Source organism: Thunnus maccoyii, chromosome 10, assembly GCF_910596095.1.
Source record: "Thunnus maccoyii chromosome 10, fThuMac1.1, whole genome shotgun sequence".
NCBI lineage: Eukaryota > Metazoa > Chordata > Actinopteri > Scombriformes > Scombridae > Thunnus > Thunnus maccoyii.
Window position 1 is genome coordinate 25939963 of NC_056542.1, and position 13933 is coordinate 25953895.

A 13933-nucleotide genomic window follows, 5' to 3' on the forward strand; every position below is an offset into this window, starting at 1 on the left:
GATTCCACTTTATACCGAAACTCCCACAGGTACCAAGACTGTCCCCTGTCTGTCCCCAGTATGCTACCATATCAACATTCACCACCAATTTGAAATTCTGGAGAGAAGGCTATCATATGATGGTCTCTATAAGGGCAGTAATACAGTAACTGTTTGACTGTTGCAAACCTTTGAGTTCAGACACAATAATAATAATAATAATAATAATAATAATAATAATAATTTTATTTATATAGCACTTTTCAAAACACTGTTACAAAGTACTTAACAATAAAAACAACACACTTAAAATGTCAAAACCAATTGAAATCCATAAAAACTAAGCACATCGTAAAAACACAGAGATGCTATAAAATATAATAAGCTCACCAAAAAGTAATTTGAAACAGGTGGATTTTTAACAGTGATTTAAAAGACGAGACAGAGTTAGCAGGTCATTCCAAAGTCCAGGAGCCTCGACTGCAAAGGCTCTGTCCACTTTATGTATCAGTCCGGACCTCGGAACAACAAGAAGCGATGCATCCGATGATCTCAGGGAGCGGGAAGGGACACAGGGCAATAAGAGATCTGATAGATAGCTTGGGGCAAAGCCTCTCAGGGCTTTGTAAGTAATCAATAAAATCTTAAAATCTATTCTAAAAGCGACAGGTAGCCAGTGAAGGGAAGCCAGAATTGATGACACGTGATCATGTTTCCTATACCTAGAGTTAAAATCCTGGCAGCAGAGTTTTGGATGATATTTAAAAGCATAAAGCTGCTGAACACAGCACCTAATGTAATTGAAGAGGGTAGTGGCAGATGTACTGTATCATATCTCTTTTCAGCTATTCTTGTCAGGAGAAAGCCTCTCGAACCAAACTAAGATATTGAAGTGTTCTCTCTCGTACTTCACATCAGATGCGGATCCCAGTGAAAGTAAGGCGGAAAGTTTCAGCGATGGAGAATTCAAGGACAAGAAATGCACGATATGCTCTCAGATCTTCACCACTGAGAGCCAGCTGCAGAAGCATCTCCGAGAACATGAGATCAACGATAAGGTAAATACAGCACGACCGTGTTCGCACTCACAGCCATAATAAGAAATTGAGTTAATGTGATTAACATATTGAAATCTTGAGAATCTACCTCTAGATGCTGTTGTTTAGTGATAGGCCCCTAAACACTGGAGCAGTTGTGATTTGTGAGCTTTTCAGTTTCATATTTGATGTGTCTTGCTGGTTGCTGACCAGTAAGTTCAGGGAGATGCTGTAATACAACGCCAAGCCAGGCACCACAGGATATTCAGTATTAGTGTATGAGGTGATGAGGTATGGGGTGACAGTACTGCTGCAATAAGTTTAGTTTGTGAGGTAAACAAACACAATGCTTTCTGGAAAAATTCAACAACCTCCTCCTTAGAAAATATGAATCCAGCTAACGTGTCATCAGCGTCTCACTGTCATTAGCAGTGAGACGCTGTGAGAGAAATAAAGAGGGAATGCTTTCATGTGAAGTTAGAGGCTGAACTATATCTTTCTGAAGCAAAGCCGTCAGTGATGAGAGGCGGTCGAGGGATGTGAGAGTCACAGAAGTATTAGAGGAGAGTGTTATAGTCTATAGGTGATGTTACACCGTCAGCTGCAACAGAAGATGATACTGGACAGAGAGCTGCAGACAGACGCAGAGGCAGCTGTTGGAGTGAGGGAAGTTTCCTAGCAACTGCTGAAATATAGAAACCAATAAAAATCATAAAATCTAAAAAAAACCTTAAAGTAAGTTAAAATAAATTAGCAGCCATGATGATGATAACATGATAAACAGAATATTAACTTTGCATTAAGTTTGTTTTGGTTATATATTTAAGTTTTTGTTCATTTCAGTATCATATTAATTCAAATTAGGTGATAGTAATTGTAAGTCAAACAAGTGTTTCTGCCGTGTGAAGAGAGGCAGAGACGATCTACTCATGACTCATACGACAGGTCTGGACCACTCGTAAAAATTTAGTTTGTGCCTAAGAGAAAGTACAAGATAATTGACGAATGCCACGAATGTTCTTAAAAAACTTGTACGTGCATCTTAAGAACAAATCTTATGGTATGAGCGGTTCTTGTATGAGGCCCGTTTTCTCAGCTTCCAGCTGGATTTGAGCCAAGCTAGTGGTTTACTGTCAAAGCTGTTTTTTATTCATGTTCCGTGCCCACAACGTTTAGGCACTGTCATTGCTTTTTCAGCTCAGATGATTTCTTCCAATCTGGAAGTTTGAAGCCGCCGCAGATGCTATTGTTTATCTGGCAGACTAAGCTCAGGTCTCAACTTAGTCTGGCAGTCATAATATTTGGTGCCAGCTGCATCCAAAGCTTCAAAAACTTGCTGTCTCCAGCAGCATGGTAGACTTCCTCTTGTATTTTCCTCATGCGCAACACATCTGAGGTTGCTTACTAATCCCGGTGCAAATGACGTCAAAGCCACGAAGTTTTGTGTCATTGCATTGTCTTCAGGTTATCGGGGTATTTACTAATATTGAAGATGCAAATGAGCACAGGAATTGAGCTGATTTAAATGACTTCCTGCTAAAAAAAAAGACTCGATACTGGGCTGTTTAATGTCTTGTTGCGTGTCTGGAAAGCAGCGGAGCTCAAAAGGATGTGTTCCCTTCTACTGAATATTGATTGAGGAAACTATAATGGAACTGCACTTGCACATTTAATAAGATTATCATAAGATTAGGTAGTCATAAGTCAGTCATAGTACACCAGACTTGATTTGCTGTGAGCCATGCCAAGAAAAAAAGTCATATTCAAGCAGTAGGCCACTTGTGTTGTCATGGTAGTGAACAGAGAGCTACTTTCTCGCCTCAACTAAATGAAATTTTGCTAAGTAGAGCCAAAGTTGCTTAATCCAACCCACAACCTCCCCCCTTGGCTAGAGTCTCTCCCTCCATGATGCTCAAAAACAGTCTTAAATAGCGCAGCAAATATTACACCCCCTCCTCTCAGATGTTGAATCACAACCGCAATTTCCTCCACTGCAGTGGTCACTCGCCAATAATAGTAAATTGGTTTCAGCGGCTATTTGTATGAATTTCCTTCCCTCGTATTTTGTGGTCCTACAGTACATAGGAAAATCCCAAAATACACAGCCTATCACATCACCCCAAACCACTTCATCTCCAACACTTAGTCCTGAGTCACCAGATGAGTCAGTTTTCATTTTTAGAACCAATCCATGCTTTGTAGTGTACGATAATTATCATGTGTTCAGACATTGTGTGAAGAATGTTCCTGCCCATCAAGGAGGTACAGTGTGAGGATGGTGTTAACACTTTTTTTTTGGAGTAGGTGGTATGACTGGACAGTTTCGTGTGGGAGCGTACTCTTTCGTAGAGCAACAGATGTTTTTTTGTGGACGTGCACAAAAGCATAGTGTATTAATCTATGCTGAGTCATGCAGTATCTCATAAGCATTCATTCACGTATATTTTTTAGTTAGCCTTTAAAAAAGTGTCCAGGTGCCTCCTCTTCTCTCCGATTTCCAGCATTTTACAGCCTCGGCAACACATCTCGCCCATCTCCCCTTTTTTAGATCCGTCTACACTCGCTTCCTGTCTCTTTCTTCCTCTGCCTCTCTCACACACTCACACAAACATAAACACATCATCCCAGATAATGTTAAGGGGCTAGGGTAGTTAAGGGGCAAGGGTATTCACTCCATGCTTTTAACAAAAAAAGTAAGATTAAGAAAAATACTTACAATGTAGAATTTTTGATTTTATGTCCATTTGTGGCCATTTCTCACTTTTGGTGTGAAAAGGCAATAATAGGACCCTACCTCTTCTTCGTTTTTGTAGTCGCACCTGTACTTGAAGGCTATTTCGGTTTCAAGGCCAGTACCTTCGCTTTCGTAGGTGCTCTTTGCAAGCTGAAGAGCTGTAGCCTTGGGGTCCGCCACTCTGAGTGAGACCAGTGTTACCGGTGTTAGTGTTGCTCTTGGCCCTCACCAGTCAGAAAATACTCTGAAAGTAAAGTCAGTCAGCTCCTGTAATAGAAGTGAAATTTAATATTTGAACTATTTCTGCCACACGGGGAGGAAAAGATCTGATGTCGTCTGTTAAAATTCTGCACTTGTATCACAATTTTTTTTTTTTTTCTGTTTTTCCCTCTCACTCCCAGGCAGAGACACTAAAAAGAAAGACTACCCACAGACAAACCATTGATTATGATTAGATTTTAACACACTTGTTACTTTTCAGGTGTCCATTCAAGGCTCCAGGGGACACTTGTCATTAAGTAGAACACGGGGAGGGCAGGGGGAGAAAGGTTTCCAAATTCACAGTAAATGTAGCTGCTCGAGTCAGTTAAGGTAGCACATTGATTGAGGTGTAATAGGGTCCCCTTCTGGTACGTCTATCCACACCGTCTCCTGCTGGGTCCACCCTCCCAAGACCAGGAGGGAGAGTTAGCAGCCATAAGGACTGCCTTGCGGGGGGAGACGTCTGAAACCTTTTGCATTATTTGCTACCTTGCTTTACTTCTCTTTCTCCCTTGCAGCCTCATCGATGCGACCAGTGCCCACAGACGTTTAACGTGGAGTTCAACCTCACACTCCATAAGTCCACACACACAACCTCAGACTTCACCTGCCCCGTTTGCCATAAAAAGTTCTCCCGCATCGCCAGCCTCAAATCCCATATCATGCTGCACGAGAAGGAGGAGGTCAGTCAACCGGCCGATTAAACACGAAACCGTCGTGATTTGCATTCACTACCCGTTAGAAAGAAGTTTTATTTCTCTGTTTTCTCTCTCCTCTACCTCCTTTGCTACCCGCCCTGCAGAATTTGATCTGTGTAGAGTGCGGAGATGAGTTTGTTCTTCAGAGTCAGCTCTCTCTGCACTTGGAGGAGCACCGCAAGGAGTTGTCAGGCATCAAGGTTTACACCTGCAAGACCTGCGAAAAGGAGCTCAAGTCGTCTGCACACCTCAAGGAGCACATGAAGAGTCACATCAAGATGAGGTCAGGCGGGGCTTCAGATGCTGATTTATTTCATTTGACCGAGCCAAACGAAAAAAAAAAGAAAAGCTGGAAGTTAAAAGGGAAGCATGAATCCAGCAGCTATTATAAGAACTATGAGGTTCTTGTTCTCAGCAGCGTAGAGTATAAATCTACAGAACCTGCTGAATGAATTGTTCCTCTAATGAGAACAGCTTTTAATGCTGCTGTGATAATTAGATTTGTGCATCGCAGCTGTCTACACACAGTATCTTACATTACATATAATTTTATTTACTCATTTATAATGCTGAATGAATTAGAGGGATGCAGTGTTCTGAGGCTGTTTGACTATCAAGGGACACTGAAACCTTCCAGCGAAAGCCATTCTTGTGAAATCCTGAACAACCTGCAGTGAAACAGATTTCACAGGTTTTAGAAAAAAAAATAAAACCTTCATCACTCTGGAATCATCTCTCTGGTAATTTTAATGGTGAAAAATATGCAAAAGCTTTGGTCACAGGTGAACCTTTGTCACAGTATATCTGTTTTGCAGATGCACTCTGCCCTGGCATGGACTTTTGTATATTCCCACAAGCTTCTGTTAAAAAACAGAGCAATGATTTATGCTTTCAACCATTACACCTTGGTGAATGAATAGAGTAAACATGGCAGGCACTTTTTCATTACCATAAATAAAATTCCAAAATAATCCTATGCAGTCCGCAGTGCTCTGAGCAAACCATCTTTAGGCTGTTACTAGTGGAGGATAGACTTCAGAACCAAGGTCAGAAAAGAGCCTAGTAATAACAAAAGCTTGGGAGGATGTCACTAGTGCATTTAACACTTTATAAACGCAGAACTGCATATGTGGAAATTAAAAAGATAAGGTTTGATCTAAAACTAGAAGCAAAAAAAGCCAGTATTAGGGATTTATAATACCCAAACAACTGAGATGGGGTTTTAGTCAGGGATGTAGCAGCCATCACAGTGTCCTGTGATGCAAAAACACTTACTACATTTACCATGGAACTGAAAAGTATGTTATTATCAACTGACTCCACAACAGTGTATGTAAGAGGTGCGAAGTGGGAGTAAAGCAAGGTTGAGGGTTTTTATTCATCATGTCTATGGCATCTTCCACTTCTTGATAACACCCCATTACCTTGTGTAAATGTCAAATACATACATAGCAACAAAAAGAAAGAAAACATCATATCGCTGTGATTTTGATGGTCCATTGTCAATGCATGGTATGTAAAACCATTTTTGACATGTTTTTGTGTTTTCTTCTTCTACAGGCCGCTCACCTCTAGTTCCAGAAACTACAAGAAAAACATTGATCGCAGCGGGTTCTCAAACAGCTGCCATCACTGCGGAAAGGCATTCAAAAAACCCAGCCAGCTCGTCAGACACATACGAATACACACAGGTGAGCAAGAAGCACAGAGAATGATCGCCATGTTTAAGGTTTTCATGATCTTAATCCACATTTTATGATTCATGCTTACAGGAGTGTTGGTCAACAGCTTCTACAGAACCTTAAGTTTTTAATGTTTTCTAAGCTGTGGGTGGGCGCTGGCACCAGGTTGTAATGTGCGATAGTGGTGGGGGCTTGATAGCCTGCTGTTCTAACGCCGGAGGGTGTGGGTGCAGCAGGAGACTCTGCGGGTGTGTGGGCTGAGGTGGAACAGAAAAGAGAGTTACCAGTTTCATTTCCTTATCCGAGTTTTTAATTAACTTATAATTAAGTGACAGGCGGCATTATGTAAGCCCTGAAGTTTTATATTTGTAAAGTGGTTTTACTCTGATAATGTTTTCTTTGATGAACTGACTCCATGACATAACACCACCGACTCCCGAGTAGTCTGCTGTGTTTACCCCCCATTTCTGAGAGCATGTACACCTTAAGCTGGGTTCATCACGCATTCAACTGTCATGCAGAGATGTTGTGTGGGTAGAATTTCGATATGCTGTTTAAATTCTAATATTCCTGTGCCGCTGTGTGACTGTTGAGCCGTCTGAGTTGAGGTAATGTAGCCGGTAGCTTCCACCCACATGTGGTTTACACATCATCCACGTGTTAGTTTGTTTGGTTGGCCGGCTGGCTGGATGACTAATGGCGGATGGAGTCGATTCTGCTGTGCTTAGAATCTCAAACAGCCCTTAAGCTGATGAGGTGAAGAGTCGCTTCAAGAGGCTACACGCACAAACACACATGCCTCATTCTCTCTCTCTCTGACGCACAGGAGTTGGTAAGAGTATTAGATTGTATTTGAGTCATGTTTTATTAAGGTCTGAAATGATACAAGAGGTGGCCGTATGTTGGTGTCATGGTAACAAAATTGCATAGTAATATAAAATGATGTATTTTCATATGTGATTGACAGATGGACACAACCAGGCTGTCATGTATATTTTTTGTCTAAATGTATGATATAGATAAAAAAAAATATTTACTTTATCTATTAATTATCTTATATATGTTTTTTTGTTTACTTTTATTGAATTAATAAAGAAATGGAGAATAGTTTTAGAAAAATACAAACCCACTTATTTTTCAAAATTAGATGCTTCTGCTTGAAAAAAGTCACATTAGTTTACTGATATAAATATCTATTGTTGTAACCAGCCTCAGAATCTGCTTTAAGTAATGGGACTGTTACAACAGCATGCAGTAACTGATATCATCGTAAAGAAACCCCAAGTATTTACACCCATCCATCACTTTTTACCTTTTATTTTGAAGTTATCAAGTTAGAGTATCAAGTATCAACTTGGTTTAAATTTTTCCAGTATCCTCATGGCTGTTATTTGACCTTGCCCTTCCTCAGGTGAGAGGCCCTTCAAGTGCACACATTGCGGCAAGGCTTTCAACCAGAAGGTGGTGCTGCAGACTCATATGGTGAGACATACTGGGGAGAAACCTCACCTCTGCATGTTCTGCCCTGCCTCTTTCTCCCAGAAGGGGAATCTGCACTCCCACGTTCAGAGAGTTCATTCTGAGGTAAGAGCACAGTAACACAGGTTTGTTGCTTCTACCCTTGATTGCTCAAATTTACAACCTCAAATACTTCATTAGAAATGTCTCCGTGTGATGTGATGCCATCTGTGATGCTAATTGTGTATAACATCAAACAGCAGTTTAAGAGCAGTTTAAAAGATTTTACTTCCACGTCCTTAGGTTTTAAATGAAAAGAAACTTTGGGCTTATCACCATTATATTCTTGCAATGTGGAAAGTTTACTGTAGAAGAATTTCGGTGATTTTGAAATACAGTTGCAAATTGCACATGTCAGAAAGTTTCCATCACTGTCTGATATGTAAAGACAAATGTGAGACATTCATCAATATTTGAATCCCCCTAAATCCTCTTGGGATGACGTACCAATTAGAAATGACAATTACAAATTAGAAATAATGATTAGGAAGGAATTTGTTTTTAGTGTGATGACAACAGAGACGATGTTCTGTGGATTCTTTTAATTCTTGGAGCTATTGTTATCTGCTAAAGAGCAGACTTAATTTTATAATGAGTACAGTTTTATTTGTTTTGGGACTTTATAGAAATAGTTATAGGAATAAAGAGGCCATTGCTATAACTATAACGCCATCCTCCTTCCCCACTTAGTTTGGGAAAATAATGATTTTCACTTGACATTAGATTCAATGGCTTATGAAAGTCACATGCTCTACATACACAATCATTGCAGCGTGGGTTTCTGCTCCCAGGGTCTTGGCACAATAATACTTTTAATTTCTTGGCATACACACATAACATTTTGTAGAAAACAGCGATATTTTGAAGTGTTTGATTTGGACATAGAATCGCTTCCCCCCAGAAGTGAAGGAAACAGCTTCTGATAAAATCTGGCAGTTGCTTGAATTGAAATGAGTTACTGATAGTGCAGCGTTTGTTGTTTGGTTGCAAAGATGTTCCCTAACTTCATCAAGCAGGAAATCAAAAAATAAATCTCCCTGGGAGAGCCTAATGGTTTCAAGTTATGGACTTGCACATACATTTGAAATGCTAATGCAGCAGTTCATCATGCTCAAGAAATATCAGATACTTCAACCTTGGGCTGGGCCGATGTAGACATTTTCAAACAGGTTTGATATTAAGCCAAATACCGGACCGGACCAGTAATACCGAATTTTACCACTAGGTGTCACATTTGACTCAGCTGTTCCCGAGTGGAACACAATGAGAGCCCATGAATGATAGTATAGTGGCACCGCAGCATGGATGTATTATAAGAGCTGGATACCAGACTAAAAATGGCGCCCATTCATTCCTATAGGAATTGCTCACCTGGCGCATACGCCAAAAAAAGTTTCTAGCTTCCGGGTTTGCCTCTGCATTGTGCAGCCCACTGAATATGCGCAGTAGTGTTTCCCCCACTGGCCTGCAATACCGTGAGTGGCCACTGGGAAAAATTGGCTGCAAGGCTGAGCGGTGACGCCTTATCCAGCTCTTATTATACATCCATGCACCACAGTCGGGACAACTGAGTGACACATCATATTTTTGTTTTCTCACAACAACAATTCAACTTAACTTCTTGTGCTAGGGTGCTGTGTGAAGCCATGGTATTTCCAGTTTAACAGCTGGAAACATCGTGGCTGCACAAAGCATGGCACGGCTATGCTATGCTAACGATGCTAGCCATGCTAACTAGCTGCTAGCCAGCTAGTTTTCAAAACACACGCTGTTCTCTGATGGAAGCTGTAAGTTGCCCAGCCGGGTTTATCCGGGTTATCATTGAGATCTGCCCGGGTCAGCCTGCCTCCTCCAACTTGTCTTTGGTGTCCAGCTGGGTGGACAGAAGCAGTTTCGTCAGTGTCGGAGCCTCCATGTGAGACACTTGCACGTCTCATAGTGACAAATGCCAGTTTAGTGGGTTCACGTAAAATCAGACCGGACAGGACCACTCCGGCAAAACCGGAAACAGGCTCAACCCTACTTCAACCAGACATTTTTTGCTGTTTACCAGATTTTTGTAATTCAATATCATTTATTTTAGATAAAGATATTTCTGTCTCTTTTTGTAAACCTCCTTGACCTGCACACTAAATTGCCAGCCCTCCTGATCACAGCTTGTTACATTCAGTACAGCAGGACACCTTGCCATATTGTTTGTCTTTTGGAAAGGGAATGAGGAGAAATTTCAGCTCTTTGCTCCTCATTTGGCTCTTCTCTTTTGTTAGTACTTCACAGCAGCCAGTTTTAAAAAGCCGTACTGATTTATCTTTCCTAATTTAGCTTGGACTTTGGTCTCTAACACTGCTTTGTCACCAAGGTCACTTCTTTGTGCCAAACCGTGGTTGAGAGGTTGAAAGAAGTGTCCAAATCAGAGTCCTCAGTAGATTCCCACATGTCCATGTTGGCAGATAATAAATTCTCCTGTGTGTGGAAGCACATTTTTTAGGTTTTGTTAACAGAGCCCATTAATGGGTGGATTGATAGTGGTGGGGTTAGCTCTTGGTTGATGTCAGCCTGCAATAATGTGGCTACAGTTTTGACCAGGTCAGCTTACTGGCAGCCTAATTGTAAAACACACAATGACACAATGATCTCCATCACAGGAGGTGCAGTGAGTCCCCATCAGTGGATATGCCACAATGCTCAGTGCTAGTGCATTTTAGCAAAAAGGTAACAAAGCCTTTAAGTATAAAAGATTATTTGTGCTTGCTTCCATTGATGTGCTTGAGTGCCAGCGCCAGCTGAGAAATTAATTTACCTGGGTTTTTGCCATGGTTAGGCTATAACTACAGAATATTTGGAAAGGAAAAGGTGTTATGTTGGTGTATAGGTTGCTTAGATAATATAATTTGAAATACTATATAGGCCACTGTATGAACCTATATCAGGTGATTTCAAACATCTTTCCAATATCTTTCCAGCATATATTGAGTGGTTAATATGGCCTTTCTGACAGAAGACAATTCCTTAGTTTCCATCCTGTTTGTCACAGACACCAGCCGCAATCTTGCCTTGGCTGAAGTAGACTCAGAATCTGATGAAGTACATACTTTAACCCAGAATCATACTGATGGCACAGTGACATCACCCATTGTGAATCAAGGGAGGTATTTGGGAGTACCATTCATTCACACTTTTTTGGGCTTCTTTACACCTTGCATTAAAATGCATCTTGTATCCAGCTTATATCTAGATATGATTTAACCTGATTATATTTACACCTGGTATTAATATTTGTCTCCAGTGTCCACATTGAGATCCGATTGAGATCCGATCGCTCTGTCCAGCTCAAACAACCGAACGTCACATCCTCCTCTTGTTTGGGTGGGTCCAAAAAAACAACAACAACAACAAAAAGATGGGAGCCATTTGTGAAGCTGTGCTATTATGGACTTTAACTATTAGCCATTGCTTCATAAATTGCTCGGTTGTGATGTGAATTGCCAAGTTTTGCTTCTATATGTTTGTCAGACCAAATTGAAGACAGATGCTTGATCTCATCTTGACTCCATCCACAACTGTCTTGAATATGCAAAACTCTCTTGTCGCTTTCTTGTTAGTAGCTTAGCTCACTAACTGGCTAATAGCTGCCACCTCGCTGGTTTGATGAGGTGGTTTGTATGTGGATTGACAACGCAATTGCATTTATAATTGTGTTTAATGTGGTCACAATGTGCCCCTGACCACATCCAGAGATGGTTTGGCCGATCGGATCACAATCCATCCTCAATGCATCTTGGTTGCATTTACACCTGTACTTTCTGATTGCAATCCGATCACCCAATATGCATTTTGCATTTTAATGCAAGGTGTAAAGGGGGCCTTATTTTGTTTATACAGTGGGGGCGTTTAATGGTGTTTCTTTTAGAATTAATTGAATCTGAATAAAAAGCCTCACATGTAATTGACTAGTTGTGAGTAGTCAGGTTGAGTTAATGCTTATGAGTGCATATTTGATGTTTGGTTTTGCCCCTTGCACTGTGTTCCAGTGTTTGTACATGTTAGTGAAACGTTTGAACATGATTTTCTTGAAGGGATTCAATTGGTCAAATGGCCTGCTGATTTCATTTCCAACACCTTGTTTACACTCTCTTCATCTTTCAAACAAAATGGGTTTGAAACATGTTTTTTTTTCTTATTTGCTAACATGATTGTGTATTCCATGCTAACAGCTCATGATGGGGCCAGTTGATTGAATTACTTCTGGAAAGCCAAACAGCAGGACATTTTGAATAATGCATCTAATTTTCACAAGTGTTCTTCAGCTTTCCTGTTCCAGATAGAGTTTGTCCTTATGATTGACCGACTTTATAAATAAATTATGGTCAGGCATTATTTGCGTAAATTTCATGAGTAGATGCATACTCGGGAGCTAGGGGAGTATAATCATCATGGTTAAAACCAATAAAGTGTTTGGTCATGTAGGGTGTAGGCATGTTGAGACAGCAACACTGTCTGCATGTAAATGGCACCTAAAATGTTCACTCATTACAGATTCAGGTGCTAAAGCTCAGAAAAAGTTGTTTTTCCCAACTCCATTAATGTGTGATCTAAAATCTGCTCTACAGCCTAAGGCTCTTGACAATGTCTGTATTGAGTCCAAAAATTGAGCTGTTGTTACCTCATTTATTTTTGAGTCAATGGTATGCAGATTTATAAAACAACAATTCACAATATGAATATAAAATCCAACTTATGTGAATTCATGACATTTGAATCTGACTATCATAAACTCATAAAGTAATTCTTCCTCAAAGCCTCTTCAAAACACTGTATCTCAGAAAGGGATTTACTGTACAGGTTATAAAACTAGAAGGTGCAGTTACCTAGGGTATGGAAATTGAACTTTAATCTAAGTTTATAAAGTTTTTAAACACTTTTTAAAATGCTCCCAGCAATTACACTGACACCTCAACTGATTTCAACTGCTTTTGGATTTTACAGTTCAACAGACATTTCAAACCCTTTTATTACTTCCAGTCCAACTGACACCTCAACTGATTTAAACTGTGTTCAGTTTTTACACTTCAACAGACACTTAAAACCCCCTTCATTGCTTCCAATCCAACTGATACTTCAACTGATTTCCACTGCTTCTGTTTCTTACACTTTAACAGACTCTTCAGACCCTTTCAGTGCTTCCAATTCAACTGATATCTCAACTGATGTCAACGGTTTATGGTTCTTACACTTCAACAGACACTTAAAACCCCTTCATTGCTTCCAATCAGATTGACACCTCAACTGATTTAAACTGTTTTTAGTTCTTACACTTCAACAGACACTTGCAAACTGTTAACATTTTAAGACATTTAAACATGTTTCCAGGGTTTGCATGTGCAATTTTCAGTGTAAGCGAGCACACCAAGTTTTCTTTAGTCTTTTTTGTTATTATGTATTGTTTTGGCAGTTAACAGTAAAATAATACATTAGCAGTACCAAGACTGTTCACTTTGTTGATGTGTGACCCCACCAATCATGCTGCCTAAAATTATCCAAATTTCACCCTTTTTAATACCACTCATCCCAAAATCTCCCTTGCTGCATCAACCACTCATTATGTTTCACTCTCACTTTCACAAGTATGACATCACAACATGACCTCCAAACATCTTTGTGACCTCTCTATGTTTATATCTGTCAGGTTCCCCCTCTTCTTTCTCTGTAAACCCATCTCTGCCCTGATATTTCCATCACTGTTGCTATCTCTACCCTCACTCCGTTCACCGCCTCCACATGTGATATCTATTTATCTATTTCACCTCTTTCCCTTCTTTCATTGTCCTTCAATCCGACTTCATGATTACCACTACAGTGGCCCCTTGAGAAATTCCCATATGTTCTCATCCTACAACCAGCCACCACATACCCATAATCCTGACACTGATAATACCTTAGTAGAGCTCTTACATATGCCCTCACCCTGTCATGCTCCAAATTTATCCTTTCTGGTAACTCTAGAGATTGACTACCTTACTCCAA

The 13933-nt window shown here is 40.3% G+C and overlaps 1 protein-coding gene across 4 annotated transcripts in view; it reads left to right on the forward strand.

Moving 5' to 3' along the window:
- LOC121905142 (zinc finger protein 236-like) overlaps positions 1-13933 on the forward strand; it is a 56248-nt gene that overhangs the window by 2486 nt on the left and 39829 nt on the right. For 3 of the 4 annotated variants that reach the window (XM_042423152.1, XM_042423153.1, XM_042423154.1), the window contains exons 2-6: positions 898-1037; positions 4530-4694; positions 4814-4992; positions 6270-6400; positions 7803-7975. In XM_042423152.1, coding sequence (XP_042279086.1) covers positions 898-1037; positions 4530-4694; positions 4814-4992; positions 6270-6400; positions 7803-7975 — 788 coding nt within the window. The remainder of the gene's footprint in view (positions 1-897; positions 1038-4529; positions 4695-4813; positions 4993-6269; positions 6401-7802; positions 7976-13933) is intronic. The other variant, XM_042423155.1, reaches the window with a different exon arrangement.